Source organism: Pelodiscus sinensis, chromosome 19 (genome assembly GCF_052426305.1).
Source record: "Pelodiscus sinensis isolate ZL-2025 chromosome 19, ASM5242630v1, whole genome shotgun sequence".
NCBI classification, from domain to species: domain Eukaryota; kingdom Metazoa; phylum Chordata; order Testudines; family Trionychidae; genus Pelodiscus; species Pelodiscus sinensis.
The window spans coordinates 15341543-15360092 of NC_143070.1; the positions used below are offsets into that span (position 1 = coordinate 15341543).

Here is an 18550-nt window from a genome sequence, read left to right on the forward strand (position 1 = left end):
ACTGGGAGATTCGGTGCATGTAACGTACTATCCTTTAACAACCTTACTCTCAGGCTTTTCTTTCTTGTAATAATAAACCTTTAGATATAGATTCCAAAGGATTGGCCCAGCGTGATTTGTGGGTAAGGTCCAGAGGGTAAATTGACCAGGGATCTGTGGCTGGTTTCTTGGAACCGGACAGAATTTGTTCGGGGTAGGTGGGATTGGGTGTTAGGACCCCCCACCTGTGTATGAGGCCCAGGGCCATCTGGGGCATGGATATTGCTGGGGTGTCGGAGGGGTTTTGCTCGTGAGGCTTCAGGCAGGCTGCTAAAACGCTCTGTGGGACTGGTTTGTGGCCTGTTTGGAGAGGTCACCAGTCTGGGGGCTGTAAGGAGCCCCGGATTTGAGCAATTCGCCCTGAGCGGACGCCCTCAGCTGTGCCCAGACACGGCCCGGTCCGTCACATTCTGTCTAGAAGTTCTTTCTGAATTCCTACAGAATCAGTCACCCAACAGCCATTGTTCTGCAGTTTCCCCCAATTGTTTTTCTGTTGAAAGAGCCTTAATCTCAGAGTTTCTGACACAGGCTCATGGATTCAGCACAGTTATTGAAACATTTTACGAGATTATAACTTTAGGCCTTACACCTCTGCATTGAATTCAGATTTCATTTGAAATGAGTTTATTTTAAAAATGTTATCATGAATCCAAGTACATTTAAAATGGATTTCCCCCCCTTCCTTTAAAATTTAAAATGGATGTTTGTAGAGTATCTGTAGATGTATGTTACCATCCATGACACTTATGAATATTATGTATGTGGGGGGGGAGGGGTGGGGGTTTGTTCACCAGCGTCCACTGGCAAGGGAATTAAAGCTGTCATCAGTCCTAAGAGCTAGCTGGCAGGTGTTCACAAGATGTACCTGAATATCTTTTACTTAGAATCAGTCAGGTCAGCTTGGAGTGAATGTAGTGGCTTTTCTTAGGCTCCCACTTAGAAAATATCCCCCCTCCTTTTTTTATCCCCCCTCCTCCTTTTTGTGGCCATAGCTCTCTTTTTTGGGGGGGAATGGTTGGAGGATTCTTTTCTTTCCCAGACATCTAGAGCAGTGTTTCGGAAAGTGTTCCGTGGAGTCGCTTTGAGAAACTCTTTAACTGGCCGGCCTGGTTTGTTTGTTTACCAGCACCGGGGCCCCAGAGCCTCGTGGCTCCCATTGGCTCCGTTTCGCTCTTTGCAGCCAAGTGGGAAGCATTGGCCCGGCCCACATCCTAGGCCTTGCTGGAGCCCCTGATGTAACTTTGAGCACAAGCCAAACACACAAGGGCTACGTCTACCCTGGCAGCTCCGTGCGCAAGAACTCTTTTGCTCTTTGTTAATAAAATCCTGTGATTTCCTTTGCAGGAACATTCCCGGGGCCTATGGACAGCGTCTCCCTGCGCATTGACAGATCGGATACGTATTCTCCAGTCACTCACCTCTTCCTCCAACAAACTCTGTTCCCAACCTTGGTTCTCTCTAGGTTGGTTCTTTAGAGGATCTTTCTTCTCTCTCCTCATATCCAGCTCACCATCTGTCCCAATTAATGACAGTCAGTTTGTCTGATTACTGAGGAGGATACAGCTGTCTGTCTTCGGCTGGGATGTCTGACAGAGAGGGAGGGGTCAGGAATCTCAGAACCAGACATGAATCACGTGAGCAGTTTGTACTGCCTTAAGTGAGAGCAGGGTCCCAGGGAGCTGGCAAGTCTTGAGAGGTGGGGTACAGAAAAGTTATAAATCTGTCCTGGCTATAAATCTGTCCTGTCCAAGTTTTCAGTAACCGGTGTTTGGTTCTTTAAAGGATTTGAAACCACAGACAGAGGAATACTTCCTTTTGGGGTTAACACAAGACTTTATTTCTATTTACTTTTATAATTAATTTTTCATTTAAATCAATTCACTATCTTGAATTCGTTTAAGACAGCGTAACATACAAATCAAGATTAGAAAAAAAACAATACAACTAAGACGAGAAAAATAAACCTTCCTACAGCTATACCCTCCAAAGTTACCTTTGAACAGTTTGTGGAGTTATCAGACATACCTATATAATACTTACATTAAGATGGATAGACGCATTGTTTAGATTCAGGAGATATTCTTTTCTTTATGTCTTTCTTTTCGGATTTTTCGTTGCAACTTATGACCGGTCTTCCCCTTTCGGAGCTTACGAGCAGTAATGAGATTCAACGCCCTGGTTGATCAGACCTGGCTTTTTCAGATTCGCAACCCGTCCACTTTCGGTCTGTTTAGTTCACCCTTACATACCCGTTTCGGTATATTTCCTCTCGCCTGACTATGCTGACGTTAGTTTTTGTTGCCTCCTTCTGCCTTTTTTACTTTTGATTACCTCTTATTTGGGGTTATCAGCACTTTGTTGCTTTGGCTGTCTTTGTTTCTTTTACTTCCCTAAAAGCAGGGTTATTATTGGTCATCCAATCAAATTCTGGTTTTTCATTTACATCTCCCGTATCTTGACAATGCTGCCTTCCTTTTCCACTTACAACTAAATTAGTGCTCGTTTGACATATACAGGCCAGGCCCTAAAACATCCTTTTCACACAAGTAATGGCAGATGAGGAGTGAGTCTGTGGGTGGGATTGATTAAGACCAGATAAAGACATAAACATTATTGGAGCCCTGGATCCTGGAGCCGTTTGATAATCTAAATGGCGGGGAGGGGGGTTAAATTGAGTCCTTGGGAAGAAAAACTTGGAATTATAACTTGAGAGTCAATGACACAGAAACATCCGCCTGAGTCTACAGACCACCTGACATGATCACTTTGAGTTGGGGGGTGCTGCTCCATGCATCTCAATGGGGGCGTTAACCCCAAGGTTTACTGTGTGGAGGCTCCCCATTAAGAAGACTCCCGTCAAGGACTCTGCATGGGGCAGAGGGGCAGAGCACAGGGTGGGAGGTACAGGAGCAGGACCCCCAAGTAACACCAGTTCGGCACTGTCTCCTTGTCCCCTGCATCTTGGGAAGAAGGTGACACAGACCCTGCAGCTGGGATTATGGACTTTGTGCACCCCAGAATGAAGGGGAGAAGCTGGGGTGAGGACTTTGGACGAGGACGGGTGAAGAGCTCATGGTGTTTCATTTTGATTTGCTGACCCTGGAGGAGGAAGGACACGTGGTGGTGCAGGGACTGTGAAGAGCCAACTGGGGGTGAAATAACATGAATGATGAATTCTTACTGTACTTCTTTAAATGGCCGCTTAATGGAAATGGGCCCTCCCCAATCCCTGGCAGGCAAGCTGGAGAGCACTATGTCTCTTGTGGCATGTGCAATAACAAGGGCTGTTCAATACCGTGTAACCGAATAATCATGTATCCGCATGAAATTCTAACAGTTACACAACAATTCGATGGTCCCCAGGGCAGGGCTGGCAGCCAGTGCACTCCCAACCCCGCTCCCAGGAAGCCTCCAGCCATCCTGTTCTGAAAAAAGCCTTCCGTCTAGACGTAGCCGGAGTGTGTGAGCAGGGACGTGCTGGCTACAGCAGCCTTGGCATCCCATAGTGCCCCTGGAAAGCCCTTCCATCATGTGTGGGGCTGAAGAGAGGAGCAATGGGGCTTCTGTGGCACAGCTGTTCCATCCTCTTCTTTTCCCCCAGCACCAGAGCATCACTGTGGATCCGGCCTGTGTGAAACTCCCACCCCTAGTGTGGGTCAGGGTCCCACGCAGTGGCACTTAGAAAACAGAACAAGGAAGGCCACAGCCTCAGCTGGAACCCAGCGGCTTTTTGCTCAGGCTGTAGGGGCTCCTGCACTAAACTCCTCCTTACATGTGCACTTTGCCCCTCCTCACTGCAACCCCCTCCAGCTGACACAGGTCAGAGGGCACAAGCCAAGCCCCATAACCCAGGGGTGCGTGGGGAAGGGAGAACTTCTTGGAGGGATCAAATCAGACTCTGGCGTGGGGGGGGGGGGGCAGCCTCCTCCCCCTCCCTTATTAGCACTTACCACTCACAAGGGAGCAGCTCTTGTCTCCTGCGGGCCAGTTACAGCCCCCAGCCCGGCCTGCTACACACACGGTCACACAGGGCGCCTGTGGGAGGCAGCAACCCTACAGGGAGGGGCAGAGGGAAGAGGATACTGGTGCCCCTAAGCCCGAAGGAAACTGCAACGGGGGGAGCGACCTGTTAATCCTGTTTCTCTTCCCTTTTCCTAGGAAAGCCCTGGCCGGGCTCAGCCGCCGAGGGGCTGGTGAGCGGGGGGGAGACCCGAACTGGGGGCGGTGGGGGAAGGGGAGCGGGGGGGAGACCCGAACTGGGGGCGGTGGGGGGAAGGGGAGCGGGAGGGAGACCCGAACTGGGGGCGGTGGGGGAAGGGGAGCGGGGGGGAGACCCGAACTGGGGGCGGTGGGGGGAAGGGGAGCGGGGGGGAGACCCGAACTGGGGGCGGTGGGGGGAAGGGGAGCGGGGGGGAGACCCGAACTGGGGGCGGTGGGGGAAGGGGAGCGGGGGGGAGACCCGAACTGGGGGCGGTGGGGGAAGGGGAGCGGGGGGGAGACCCGAACTGGGGGCGGTGGGGGGAAGGGGAGCGGGAGGGAGACCCGAACTGGGGGCGGTGGGGGAAGGGGAGCGGGGGGGAGACCCGAACTGGGGGCGGTGGGGGGAAGGGGAGCGGGGGGGAGACCCGAACTGGGGGCGGTGGGGGGAAGGGGAGCGGGGGGGAGACCCGAACTGGGGGCGGTGGGGGAAGGGGAGCGGGGGGGAGACCCGAACTGGGGGCGGTGGGGGAAGGGGAGCGGGGGGGAGACCCGAACTGGGGGCGGTGGGGGAAGGGGAGCGGGAGGGAGACCCGAACTGGGGGCGGTGGGGGAAGGGGAGCGGGGGGGAGACCCGAACTGGGGGCGGTGGGGGGAAGGGGAGCGGGGGGGAGACCCGAACTGGGGGCGGTGGGGGGAAGGGGAGCGGGGGGGAGACCCGAACTGGGGGCGGTGGGGGAAGGGGAGCGGGGGGGAGACCCGAACTGGGGGCGGTGGGGGAAGGGGAGCGGGGGGGAGACCCGAACTGGGGGCGGTGGGGGGAAGGGGAGCGGGGGGGAGACCCGAACTGGGGGCGGTGGGGAAAGGGGAGCGGGGCCCGCCCCATCCCGGGCTGCTGGCAGCTCTTGGGGACAGGGGGCGGACCTAGGGGACGAGGCTGGAAGCTGCGCAGCGCTGGGAGAGGGGCGATTTGCGGGGAGGGGGAAGCCGAGTCGCCCCGTGGGTCGGGGAGGGGATGACGCGGACCCAGGATAATTGGGGGGCCGGTTTCGGGGCGCCCCCCCATCTGCTCCCCCCGCGGCCGCCCCGAGCCGGCTCTGTGGGTTTTGCGGCCAGATAAGGAGGTGCGAGGCTGTGCGCAGGGATGGGGACAGATAAGGCAACTGGGCCGCTACTGCTGCGGTTTTCCCAGGCGGGTTCCTCCCGGCGCTGCGGCCGCACAAGCCGTGTTTTTGGGCAGGGGGCAGAGTTTCCGCTCCCTGCCCGCCCCTCTGGCTGCAGCCTCCTCCCGCCCCGGCCTGGCTGAGACACCGAGCTCCGCTCAGCCCCAGAGCCAGGCACCTAAACCGTAACCCCCCCGGCGGGGCGCAGGGGCAGGCAGAGAGCTGGGCTAGAGGATGGAGCCCCCGAAATGTGCGCACCAGGCTCCCCCCCCCACAGGGACTCCGGGTTCTCCCCCTTGTGTTATGCATTTTAGCTTCTTTCGAAATGAGTCAGGACTCAAAAAAAAGTTTTGCAGATCCCGTGGGGCCGCCCCCGCCCTCGCGTTCTGGCTCCTCAGCCTTTAGGACTGGCACCAGGGCGCAAGCTCGAACTTTTCGGTGTCCCCCAAGGCTGGGAACTAGGAATGTGGAAATATGTGTGTTCAGGTCAGTGTGGCATGGCCCACGTTTACACACAGGGGGAGGCAGTGGGGGTGAGGGGGGAGGGCATGTGACTTCATGGGCATGGTTTTGAGCAGGGAATTTAACATCAACTATCCTAAAAGAACATGAGAGCTGGCAACTTGCCTGTGAGGCTTTCCTAGGGGATTTAGAAACATCATGATCTCCACTGCAGCAGTGCCTAGGTTAGAGGGAACCAAGGGCTATGCAGCACTTTAAAGACTAACAAGATGTTTTATTAGGTGATAAGCTCATCACCTAATAAAACATATTTTGTTAGTCTTTAAAGTGCTGCATAGCCCTTGGTTTGTTTCAACAAGATCAGACCAACACAGCTACATCTCTATTACTAGGTTAGAGGGAACTTTGTTCCAGGCTGGGGGAGTGCGATCTAGTGGTCAGAGCACACATTTTAATCCCAGTTTGGGGAGAAAGCTGTGTGGTAGTGAAAACCCAGGACTATCAGGATGCCTGGGGTCTATTCCTAGGTGTGCTACAGAGTGACTGTGTGCACATGGCAGGGTGTGAGTTACTGCCGGTGCCCGTAACTCCATCCCCTCTGGATGGATGTAAGCAAGTAGAGTTGTTAGATGTTGTGTAATTGAATAGTCACGTAATCACATGAAATCTTAGCAGCAGTTACATTACTATTCTGTAGTCCCTGGCAACCAGTGCGCTTGGACCCCACTCCCAAGGGCCACCTCCCCCCCTCCCCCGCCTCTCTACCCTGATAAAGAGGCAGCAGCATGGAGTGGCAGTAGCCCCTGTCCGTAGGGGAGGGTCCAAGCAGCAGCCTCCCCATCCCTCTGCCTGTCCTGCTGCAGCACGGGTGTGGGGGAGGCAAATGGCATCTTGAAGTTGGTGCTAAGAGAACCAACTTTTAAGCCGGCTGCCCCCAGTACCAGTTCCTGCCCCTGCCCCCTGCCTCTGCATGAGGCTGCAGTGCTAGCTTGTGAGCTCCCCATGTAGATCAGCTCCAGGTGGCCCCTTGGGCCCTCTGCGCTGCCACCTGCCCTAGCAAGCACCCTATTCTCTAGGCCGTGCCAGAAGCCAACACACCACCTTACCTTCAGGGCATCCCTTATCCTGCCTCCACCCGGGCAGCCTGGGTGTTGCTCACCATCAACCCAGGTGGTGGGTTTTAAGCTAGCTCCTCATGGGCTCTACGACTTGCTTTTGCATTGCTTTGTGCTGTATTCATTGCTTTAGATTTTAAACCTGGCTCTGGCTCCTGCTTCCCTGCCCTCCCTCCCCCCCGCGCTTTGCTCCCTCTGATACAGAGGCAGCAAAGGGAGGGGGAGTGGAAATGTGTGTAGTCGACAAAATTAACTGATAAGCCCAGATTTGTCGGTTAATTGTGCAGCCGTCTATGTGACAACATCCCTATAAGCCAGCTCACCCCAAAGCTCATAGACTCATAGACTTTAAGGTCAGAAGGGACCATTATGATCATCTAGTCTGACCCCCTGCACAGTGCAGGCCACAAAATCTCACCCACCCCTCCTAGAATAATCCTCTCACCTATAGCTCAGATATTGAAGCCTTCAAATACTTTGAAGACCCCAAGATGCAGAGAATCCTCTAGCTGTGATCTGTACCCCATGCTACAGAGGAAGGCAAAAAACCTCCAGGGCCTCTGCCAATCTACCCTGGAGGAAAATTCCTTCCCGACCCCAAATATGGCGATCAGCTAAACCCTGAGCATGTGGGCAAGACTCATCAGCCAGACACCCAGAAAGTTCTCTATAGTAACTCCTATCATCCCTCCATTGACCTATTTCCCACTGATAATGAATGGTAAATTAGTTACCAAGATCATGTTATCTCATCAAACCATCCCCTTCATAAACCCATCTAGTTTAATCTTGAAACCAGATAGATCTTTTGCCCACACTACTTCCCTTGGAAGGCCGTTCCAGAACTTCACTCCGCTAATGGTTAGAAACCTTCGTCTAATCTCAAGTCTAAACTTCCTACTAACCAGCTTATATCCATTTATTCTTGTGTCCACATTGGTATTAAACTTAAATAATTCCTCTCCCTCCCTGGTATTTATCCCTCTAATATATTTAAAAAGTGCAATCATGTCCCCCCTCAGCCTTCTTTTGGTTAAAGTAAACAAGCCAAGCTCCTTGAGTCTCCTTTCATAAGACAGGTTTTCCATTCCTCGGATCATCCTAGTGGCTCTTCTTTGTACCTGTTCCAGTTTGAATTCATCCTTCTTAAACATGGGAGACCAGAACTGCACACAGTATTCCAAATGGGGTCTCACCAATGCCTTGTATAATGGGACTAACACCTCCTTATCCCTACTGGAAATACCTCACCTAATACATCCCAAGATCGTATTAGCCTTTTTCACAGCCATGTCACAATGGCGGCTCATAGTCATTCTATAATCAACCAGGACTCCGAGGTCCTTCTCCTCCTCCGTTACTTCCAACTGATGTGTCCCCAGCTTATAACTAAAATTCTTGTTATTAATCCCTAAATGCATAACCTTACACGTCTCACTATTAAATTTCATCCTATTGCTATCACTCCAATTTACAAGATCATCCAGATCTTCCTGTATGATATCCCGATCCTTTTCTGAATTGGCAATAGCTCCCAACTTTGTGTCATCTGCAAATTTTATTAGGACACTTCCACTTTTGGTGCCAAGATCAGCAATAAAAAGATTAAATAAAATTGGCCCCAAAACTGATCCCTGAGGAACTCCGCTGGCAACCTTCCTCCAACCTGACAGTTTACCTTTCAGTATGACCCGCTGTAGTCTCCCCTTTAACCAGTTGCTTATCCACCTCTCAACTTTCATATTAATCCCTATCTTTTCCAATTTAACCAATAATTCCCCATGTGGTACTGTATCAAATGCCTTACTAAAGTCGAGGTAGATTAGATCCACTGCATTTCCTTTATCTAAAAAATCTGTTACTTTCTCAAAAAAGGAGATCAGGTTGGTTTGGCACGATCTACCTTTTGTAAAACCATGTTGTAATTTGTCCCAATTGCCATTAGCCTCAATGTCTCTAACTACTTTCTCCTTCAACATTTTTTCCAGGATCTTACATACTACAGCTCCTTGAGATCCTGTGGAGAATAGGTTCTGTGCAAGTGCAACGACTTGATAGTTCAATCGGGTTTGCACAGGCCTTTGAATCCCTTATGTCAGTGGTCCCCAAATGTTTTACCTTGCACCCCCATTTGGCGGGTCGGGGGCGGCCTGGCGGTCCAAATCACAGTGATGTTTATGCGCTTCCTAGGCTGCTCGTACAGGGTGTTGTGATGATTCCGTCAGCCACCGCACGTGGTGCCCCCAGCGGTAGACATCACTGGACAAGGCTGACTGAAATGGATCCGCTTTGGACGTGGTGATTTAATTGGGCAGTTGCTGCTGCCCCACCTCCCCTCCTGTGCTGTTTGCTAGAGTGCAGGAGTGTGGGGGGAGAGGGCGTTAACACAGTTATTTAAGTTTTACAAGCCTTACAAACAGTGCTGGACCGAGCCATACTTGCGCTTCGGGCAGTGGGCACACAACGCATGTGCAGCTCCGTCCCCGGGCGTGCGGCGCCCCTTACCACTTCAATCAAGCACCCCCCCCCCATAGATTGGTGCCCTGGGCAACCGCCCAGCTAGCCCCCTGCTTAATCCGGCCCTGCTTCCAAACAATCACTGTACAATTTAAAAGATTGAAGGTTTAAAATCTAAAGCAATGAATACAGCACAAAGCAATGCAAAAGCAAGTCGTAGAAGACTGTTATAATACAACAATTAAGCTTAGTTCACTTACACTTCAGCTGTATGTGACCTACAGTGCCGGGCAGGGGGTCATGTTTCCTTTGTTTCCCATGTGTCAGAACGCCAGGCGCTGGGGTCGCCGGCATAAAGGGATCCATTTCTTCTTGTTGCATTGAAAGCAGGACCTGTGGGTCAATCCTGCTTATTCCGCCCTATTGATTGTTCTTACTAAACCCAATTCATAGCAAAATGAGACTTGGTTGTTCTAGTCATATCTACCAATCAGTTACATTTTGCGTAAAATACCTATTATGCAAATATCTAGGGTACATTTTGCAATGCCAAAATATTGCAAAAGTGCTTAAGAACATAAGAACATAAAAATGGCCATACTGGGTCAGACCAAAGGTCCATCTAGCCCAGTATCTTGTCTGCCGACAGTGGCCAGCACCAGGTGCCCCAGAAGGGTGGACTAAAGACAATGATCAAGCGATTTGTCTTGTGCCATCCATCTCCAGCCTCTGACAAACAGAGGCCCAGGGATACCATTTCTATCCCCTGGCTAATAGCCTTTTATGGACCTAACCTCCATGAATTTATCTAACTTCTCTTTAAACTCTGTTCTAGTTCTAGCCTTCACAGCCTCCTCTGGCAAGGAGTTCCACAGGTTGACTACACGCTGTGTGAAGAAGAACTTTCTTTTATTAGTTTTAAACCTGCTACCCATTAACTTCATTTGGGGTCCTCTAGTCCTTATATTATGAGAACTAATAAATAACTTTTCTTTATTCGCTTTTTCCACACCACTCATGATTTTATAGACCTCTATCATATTCCCCCTCAGGGTGTGTCTAAACTACATGGCTCCGTCAATGGAGCCATGTAGATTAGGCTGATCGGCAGAGGGAAATGAAGCTGCGATTTAAATAATCGCGGCTTCATTTAAATTTAAATGGCTGCTGCGCTCTGCCGACCAGCTGATGATCAGCTGTTTGTCGGCAGATCGGGGCAGTCTGGACGCTCTGCGGTCGACAAGGAAGCCTTTGTTGACCGGTGCAGGTATGCCTCGTGAAACCAGGTTTACCTGCGCCAGTCGACAAAGGCTTCCTTGTCGACCGCAGCACGTCCAGACTGCCCCGATCTGCCGACAAACAACTGATCATCAGCTGGTCAGCAGAGCACGGCAGCCATTTAAATGTAAATGAAGCCGCGATTATTTAAATCGCGGCTTCATTTCCCTCTGCTGATCAGCCTAATCTACATGGCTCCATCGATGGAGCCATGTAGTTTAGACACACCCTCTGTCTCCTCTTTTCTAAACTGAAAGTCCCAGTCGCTTTAGCTTCTCCTCATACGGGACCCAGTCCAAACCCCTAATCATTGTAGTTGCCCTTTTCTGAACCCTTTCCAAGGCCAAAATATCTTTTTTGAGGTGAGGCGACCACATCTGTACACAGTATTCAAGATGTGGGCGTACCATAGTTTTATACAGGGGCAGTAAGATATTCTGGGTCTTATTTTCTATCCCTTTCTTAATAATTCCTAGCATCCTATTTGCCTTTTTGACCGCCGCAGCACACTGTGTGGACGTTTTCAGAGAACTATCCACGATAGCTTCATTCATATTTTTCTGCCTGTCTCTGAAATTTTTCTCTTATCAAAAACACGGCATGTCCTAGCACCAGGTTGTTTCTGGTCTTTTTGGCCTGGTCTCGCTGTCCTGTACAAGTTCTGCATAATTGGGCAGCACTCCTGACTTTCCCCACCCTTTCTGGTGTGGCCTGTGTACATACGTGCGTGCCCAGACTCGAGTGAGACCCAGGGTGGTGTGTTGGAGAGCCATACTTTGGACAAGGCTGGGATGAGGCCTAGCACTGTAGTCGTTGTTCTGGTCATGGGAGGGCTGTCCAGGCTCCCTTACAGTGGTGCACATCTGCACATGCCTTGGTCCAAAGAACAAAACTGATTCTGCACATGGAAGGAAAAAATTAGAGGGAGCATTGCCCTGACCTCTCCTGCTTGGCCTGTTTTGGTTTCCGCTCTGCCAGGGAGTCCGGAACAGGGAGGGAGCTTTGCTACTGCTGCATCGGACCAGTCACCCAGAGGAGCTGAGCCCAGCCCAGCGCCTGCGGCAGCGTCCCCAGCCCGAGCGCGGCGGAGAGTCCATGGAGTCAGCAGGTGGGAGCGCTGAGAGCCATGTGCTGCTGCAGGAGCTGCATGTTGATGCCAGTAGGCTCCTGGAGACAGGACAGGTGCCAGATAATGGGGTGTTGCTGCCTGGGACCAGGCTGGAGAGACACAGACTGATGGGGTTGGGGCAGGCTCTGCCCAACCCGTCTGTGGGCAGCAGGGGCTGGAAGCTCTGGGGCTCTCAGGGCCCCGATCCCTGGCTCCCAGGGGCTGGCTGGCGCACACAGCACTGGGCATGTGGCCAGGCAGGGGTGGTTTGGGCTGGTGGGTCAGACCCCCTGTGGCAGCCCTGGCCCCTCTCAGCCTGGCTCCTTCTCCCCCTTCGGCTGCGTGGTGCCCGGGTGAGACCCCGTGTGCGGGGACGGGCGCTGGGCAGGGTGGGCACAGCCAGTACTGGGCTGAGGGGGCAGAGCAGCTTGAGCTCTTGCCATGGGAACATGCGGGTCCTTATCTCTGTGTCCCTGAGCTCACCGGCCTGGTGCCGGCCTGGCTGGCGGTGCCAAGGGGTGCTGGGCTGAGAGGGGAGGGACTGTTCTGCCAGCCCCAGCCTGCCTGAGCCCCCGGGCGCCTCTCCCAGAGCGTCCAGCAGGAGGCGCGAGGGGCAGAACGGGGCGTTTTCTAGGGCAGCCGTAGCCTGGTGCTGTCAGTGAGACGCGGCCTCGCAGCCTGGCCTGACTGGTCCCTCTGTTTCAGGGTCTCACTGTAACTGCAAGACACACAAGACAGTTGCCCTCGGAGTCGCCGCAGTCGTGATCTTTGGTCTCCTCATGGCTGTTATTGCCCTGGCAGGTGAGTTCTCAGCTTCCTCCCTGCCCCCCTCTCTGCACGTCCCTCCCCCTGGGGCTGCCCCAGTCACAGCGTCTCCTCCTGGCCTGTCCGACTCCTGCCCCTGGGACAGAGGCTTCCTGAGGGATGCTCCTGCCTCCTCCCAAAACCTGCCCAGGGCCAAGCTGGCAGGTGCCCATCACTGAAATGAGCCGTGGGGTGCAGCACAGACACCCCCATTAGCACTGTATGACACCCACCAGTGAGCAACCAGGGCAGCTGTTCCTGGTGAACATGGGCCCAGCTGTGTCTGCCCTTGGCCTGGGGAAGGGGTGTGGGGTGTGTGTGTGTGTGTGTTTGGGGGGGGCATCTGTGAGAATGTCTGGGGTGGGGTGGGGTTTATCTGTTGCTCTGGGGTCTGAGCACTGGCCCCCAGGTGGGCTCAGCAGCCGGCCGAGGGGGGTGAATCTACGTCTGTTTGCACGGGGGTGACTCTGGGCCCATGTGGCTCTTTTGGCAGAGCGGACTTGGTGCAAACTGCTGAGGTAGGTGGGCGGCAGTGGGGCAGGGCAGGCCCTGCTCTGGTGTGGCCACTGCAGTCAGTGACCAGAGCAGGACATGTGACCCCAGCGCATCTGTGCCAGGGGTTTGCACTGGTGTAACAGTCCCACCATGGTTACAGTGCCGGCCACCCTGGTATAAGCCGGCTGTGAATGGGCCCCATTGGCTCACTCAGGGCATGGTGAGATTTGGGAGCTTGGGGTTCCACCCTATGGGTGCAGGGAGCCCCACAGCAGAGTGAGTGAGCCTCCCGCCAGGCATCTCCCTCGCCCTGCGTCTGGCTGCGCGGGGAGCTCCAGGCAGCGGGTGCTTGGCCTGGCGAAGGGCAGGGAGTTTGTTCCCCCCCACCCCTCAGCCCCCTCCTGGGCAGCCCAGCGCAGAGCAGGGGAGGGGCAGCGGCCCAGGCGAGCAGGGGAACCGGCCTGGCCACCCCTGCTGAACCTGCCTCTTACCCAGCGTCGCTCTCCTGCCAGCTGCCAGCCCTGACCACGGCCCCCTCCCTCAGCCCACCCCCGGCTCTGACATAGCGCCTGGGCCTCAGCTGCCTCCCTATTGAATGTGAACTGGGATTAGTGGCCCTGTGAGACCAGGGACAAGTAACACTCCCATGGGGCTGGATTCCCACTGTCCTAGTTCCCCTTCAAGCCCACCCAGTACCTGACAGGGTCAGAGCAGTCTAGGCAGCCTGGGGGGCCGGGATCATTTCTCCCCACCCACGGGCAGGCTCCCTCTCACTCCACCTGTTCCTGTCCCATTTCAGTGTTATCTGGGCGCTCTCCAGCTGCATGGGGTCCCTGCTGCCCGGACACCTGGGTCGGCTACCAGGGGAAATGTTACTATTTCTCCAAGACCGAAGGGAACTGGCCCGACAGCTGGAGCAACTGCTCTGCCCTGGGGGCCTCCCTGGCTGGGATCGACACCCTGCAGGAAATGGTGAGAGACTCGTCGCACTGGCCTGGCCTGGGCTCTGTCCCTTGGGCAGGGAGCAGCTCAGAGCCAATGGACTTTCCAGGGCCCCTCTGGTGTCAGTAACGGGAGGATCAGCCACTGTCAGGCCTCTCAGCAGGAGATGCCCCTCTGGGGCTGGGCTGCCCCGGTGTCTGCTGGGCTGCCTGGGGCTGGAGGGGGCTGAGACCCCAGTGCGGCTGGAAGGGCCAGTGCCCCTGGGTAGGGGAAGAGCAGCCAGCTGAGGTGGGGGAGGGGTCCCCTTAGGCCTGGCCCCTCCCAGCATCCCCTGCGCTGATCATCTCTCTCCTTCCCCGGGGAGGGCTGGAGGGAGCCCAGCTGCCCTGTCAGGCGAGGGTTTCACACAGAGCCTGGCCCGGCATGGGGGGCAAGCGGTGGGAATTTGGACCCAGCAGCTCCCAAGCGCTGCCCCAGCCCTGGGGAAGTTGGGGTGGGGGGAGCTGGGTTTGGCAGAGGAGGGTTAATACAGAATTACCCAGAGCTGGGCAAGGGGGAGGGGAAAATCCCCAGCCCCTCCTCCCGTGAACACTTAAAGCCCTTCTGTGCGCACCTGGGATTGTCGGGCCCTGACACCGCCTCCCCCTCTGCTCTTCTAGTTTTTTATGCAGCACAGTAAAGGCAAATTCGACCACTGGATTGGCCTCTGGAGGCACCCAGACCAGCCCTGGAAATGGGCCAACGGCACCGAATTCAACCACTGGTGAGTCTTTTCCTCTCTCTCTGTGATCTCCCTGGGATTTGGGTGCCTGGTGTCTGAGCCATCGAGTTCAGGCCAAGCCCCCTGCTAGTGCTGTGGGAACAGCCAGAGAGCGCTTGGAAGAGTGTGTGCTGGGTGTGTTAGTGACAGGTGCAAGCCAGTGTCTCCTGCTGGCTGATGGACATATCTTTGGCTGTAACGAGGTCCCTGAATCTTTGATGAGGCGTCTACATACCAGATGCTTGATGGTCACACATGCTGGGTGCCTGCGGCTGCCACTGGAACAGAGAAACAGCAAAGAGGGTGCAGACAACACCCCCAGCCTGATTTCAGTGGGCTCTGGGTGATCTAATAACTACCCCCCACGTGAGCCAGTAGCCGGGTTTGACCTTCAAACAGCAGCCAAAGTTCCTTCTAAGATTTTCAACCATGAGTCAAGTGAGTTTTGTCTTGTGCCCCCATATTGAGGTCATGTGCACTTGTGTGGATGTGCCACCGTGGTACCTGCCCGTTACTGACAAATAGCTTAGCTACATGAATTTTTAAAATGTTATAGAAGAAAAAATTCTAAAAGAAGGGATAACTAACACTATGAAATCAAATACAAACACTATTAATACTGCACATTTTTCAGTAGCCATTTGGTAGCTTACGTGTATCTGTTCCCTAGAGGTATAAAACAAAATTGCTCATTTTCTTGACATAGCAAACGAGATATTTTACGATTCGTATCGATACATGAAATGAAATATGCTTGAAATTAAAGTTGAAATTGTTTAATAGGCTCATTTCTGAGCACTGTTTGTGCACATTGAAAAAAATGCTGTTTCCTAGATGATAGGGAGCAATGCTTCAGTTGTTTACATACCACAAATCTTTCATTCTTCCATGCTGGTGGATTCAGCTCTGTGGAAAGATTGAGGAATGAAAGCCTTCTGCAGATTTGTGTTAGAAATGTAGCCGTGTTAGTCTGGTGCAGCTGAAACAAAAAACAGGACTGTGTAGCACTTTAAAGACTAACAAGATGGTTTAATATGTGATGAGCTTTCGTGGGCCAGTCCCACTTCCTCAGATCAAATAGTGGAAGAAAATTGTCACAACCATATATACCAAAGGATACAATTAAAAAAAAAGAACACATATGAAAAGGACAAATCAAATTTCAGAACAGAAGGGGAATGGAGGGGGGAAGGAAGGGGGGGAAGTACATGTCTGTGAGCTAATGATATTAGAGGTGATAATTGGGGAAGCTATCTTTGTAATGGGTAAGATAATTAGAGTTTTTATTCAAACTTAAGTGTAAAGTGTCAAATTTGAACATGAATGACAGTTCAGAGGATTCTCTTTGAAGTGAAGTCTTAAAAGGTCTTTGAAGCAGGATGCAGGTAATCAAGTCGTTGATACAAAGATAGCTTCCCCAATTATCACCTCTAATATCATTAGCTCACTGACATTTACCTCCTTCCCTTCCCTTCCTCCTTTTCATATGTGTTCATTTTTTAAAATTGTATCCTCTGGTATATATAGTTGTGACAATTTTCTTCCACTATTTGATCTGAGGAAGTGGTTCTGGCCCACGAAAGCTCATCACATATTAAACCATCTTGTTAGTCTTTAAAGTGCTACACAGTCCTGTTTTTTGTTTCTTCTGCAGATTTGATTCATTTATTTTTATGTCTGCACCTCAGCAGTGTCTGAATCACATGGGTGGACAACTTGGCAATGAAATTGCAGAAGTGCTGACGGTGGGGTATAACCCATTTCTTACGTTTATCTTTACACCCCATGACCGGAGGGCAGCTCATGGATTTTTTTTTTAACTAACACTTCTGAGGCTCGTGGATTGCTAGACCCCAGATCAATACCAGGCAAATTACTTGAAACTATGCTAAACCATATGACCATAATTACCAGGCACATGGGTGAACATGGTATGTTTGGAGAAGAGTCAACAGGGCTTTTGTAAAGGGAAATCCTGCCACATCAGTGTGTTAGAATTCTGTGAGGATATAAACAAATGTGTGGACAAGAGGGATTGAGTGGATAGAGGGTACTTAGACTTTCACAAAGCCTTGGGCAAGGTCTCCCAGCAGAGGCTGTCATGGGACAAGAGGGACGTTCCTATCATGGATCGATAACTAGTTAAACCAGGGTGGGCAAAGTATGCCACAGCCAGATCTGGCCTGCCCAACATTTCTGTTCGTCCTGTTAAAAGTCCTGTGGTGCAGAGGGGTGCTCAGAAGGGCTGTCTACCTGCTGTGGCCCCGCATTGCTCCTGGAAGTGGCCAGCTGCTGCTGGCGTGTCTCTGTGCACAGCGCACCCTGGTCAGGGAGGGCAGAGGTAGCTCTGCGCTGGCTCTTGCACTGTCCTCAGAGCTCCCATTGGTTGGAAACTGGTCAATTGGAGCTGCAGGGGCGGGACTTGTGTATGCTGGCACCACACAGAGACCCCCGGCCCCCTCCCCACAAAGGGTGCTGAGACACCCCAGAGCTTTGTGTTTAAAAACAAACTCACTCTTTTAGTGACGGGTGGGAAACCAGGAAACACCCAAGGTGGGCTAAGGGAGCCGGTCAGTTGGCAATATTCCAGCAAGCATGCCCTGCGCTAGGCCGCAGCCTGCCTTTGTGCCTATGGCACAGGCCGTCACTTAGCAACCTGCTAGGGACATGTCTGCGCTGCAGCTGGCACCCGGCCTCCCAGACCAGGCAGACAGGCATGAGCTGACTGGGTGGCACTGTCTTCCTGGGAGTCTTTAATTGGCTGGCTGGCTCGAGCCGCCACCTCTGCCACTACGTCCCCCCTGCTGCTGCTGTGAGTCGCTCAGGTCTTGCTAGCACAGGTCTGTGCTCCAGAGCTGGGAGCCGCACTCCCTGCTGCGCTGCAGACGTAAGGCGCATGTCCTGAGCGCTCAGGGTACGTCTACACTGCACAAAACACTCGCTTTGTGGGCTCTGAAACCCGCTTCCCCCAGTGAATGACCCCTGTCTCAGTCAGCCAGAAGCCTGAGACACTATCACTGAGGGGAGGAGCTGCCGCAGGCATCTCAATGGGGTGTTAACTCTGAAACTTGCCACCCTTTGGGGGCCCACCCCAGCAGAAGGCTCCGGGTGCATCACTGCCGTCCCAGCAGCGCTCTGCTGGCAGGATGCTGGTGCCTCCCCTACCCCCTTCCCCTCAGCCATGTGATCAGGCAGGCGGGGGCTGGGTTAGCCTGGCTCTGGGACACATCTTAGCCCACCCAGAGCCAGAGGCTGGAGGTCTGGGGGTGGGGAGATCCCAGCCTGCCCAGAGTGGTGCTGGGCCTCCTTCCAGCCCGGCACCTGCTCCTGAGGAGACAGGATGGTCTGTGGGGGAGCGTTTCCTGTGGGCCTGGATCCTGCCCCTGTGCCCAGGGGGGAGGTGCTGGGCTGCAGCTCTGGCAGGAAGTTGGGTGTGAGTGGCTGGGCCACCCCACGGCCCCTGGGTCTGTGCTGCTGGTGTCTTGGCTCCAGGCCATGATACAATGTGCCCGGGGAGCCTGGCCCCAGCTCTTCCGTGCTGCGTTACTGCTGCTCCTCGCCATGTGCTGCTCCCCTGAAACCTACGCCCAGGGCAGACTAAGGGGAGAGGGTGGAGCCTGCTGGGGCTCTTCCAACCCCAGCTGGGCGTGCGGTGGGAGCAAGATTTGGGGTTAACTTTCCCCCCCGGCATGAATGTTCCATGGATAGCGTGACCACGTCTCCTGTTTTT

The 18550-nt window shown here is 53.4% G+C and overlaps 1 protein-coding gene across 1 annotated transcript in view; it reads left to right on the forward strand.

Moving 5' to 3' along the window:
• The window catches only part of LOC102451500 (C-type lectin domain family 2 member D-like), a 21415-nt gene continuing 2865 nt past the window's right edge, over nt 1-18550 (forward strand). The window contains exons 1-5 of the mRNA XM_089770618.1: nt 1-19; nt 11690-11819; nt 12525-12620; nt 13918-14090; nt 14720-14823. Of these exons, the coding sequence (XP_089626744.1) occupies nt 11807-11819; nt 12525-12620; nt 13918-14090; nt 14720-14823 (386 nt within the window). The 5' untranslated portion in view covers nt 1-19; nt 11690-11806. The remainder of the gene's footprint in view (nt 20-11689; nt 11820-12524; nt 12621-13917; nt 14091-14719; nt 14824-18550) is intronic.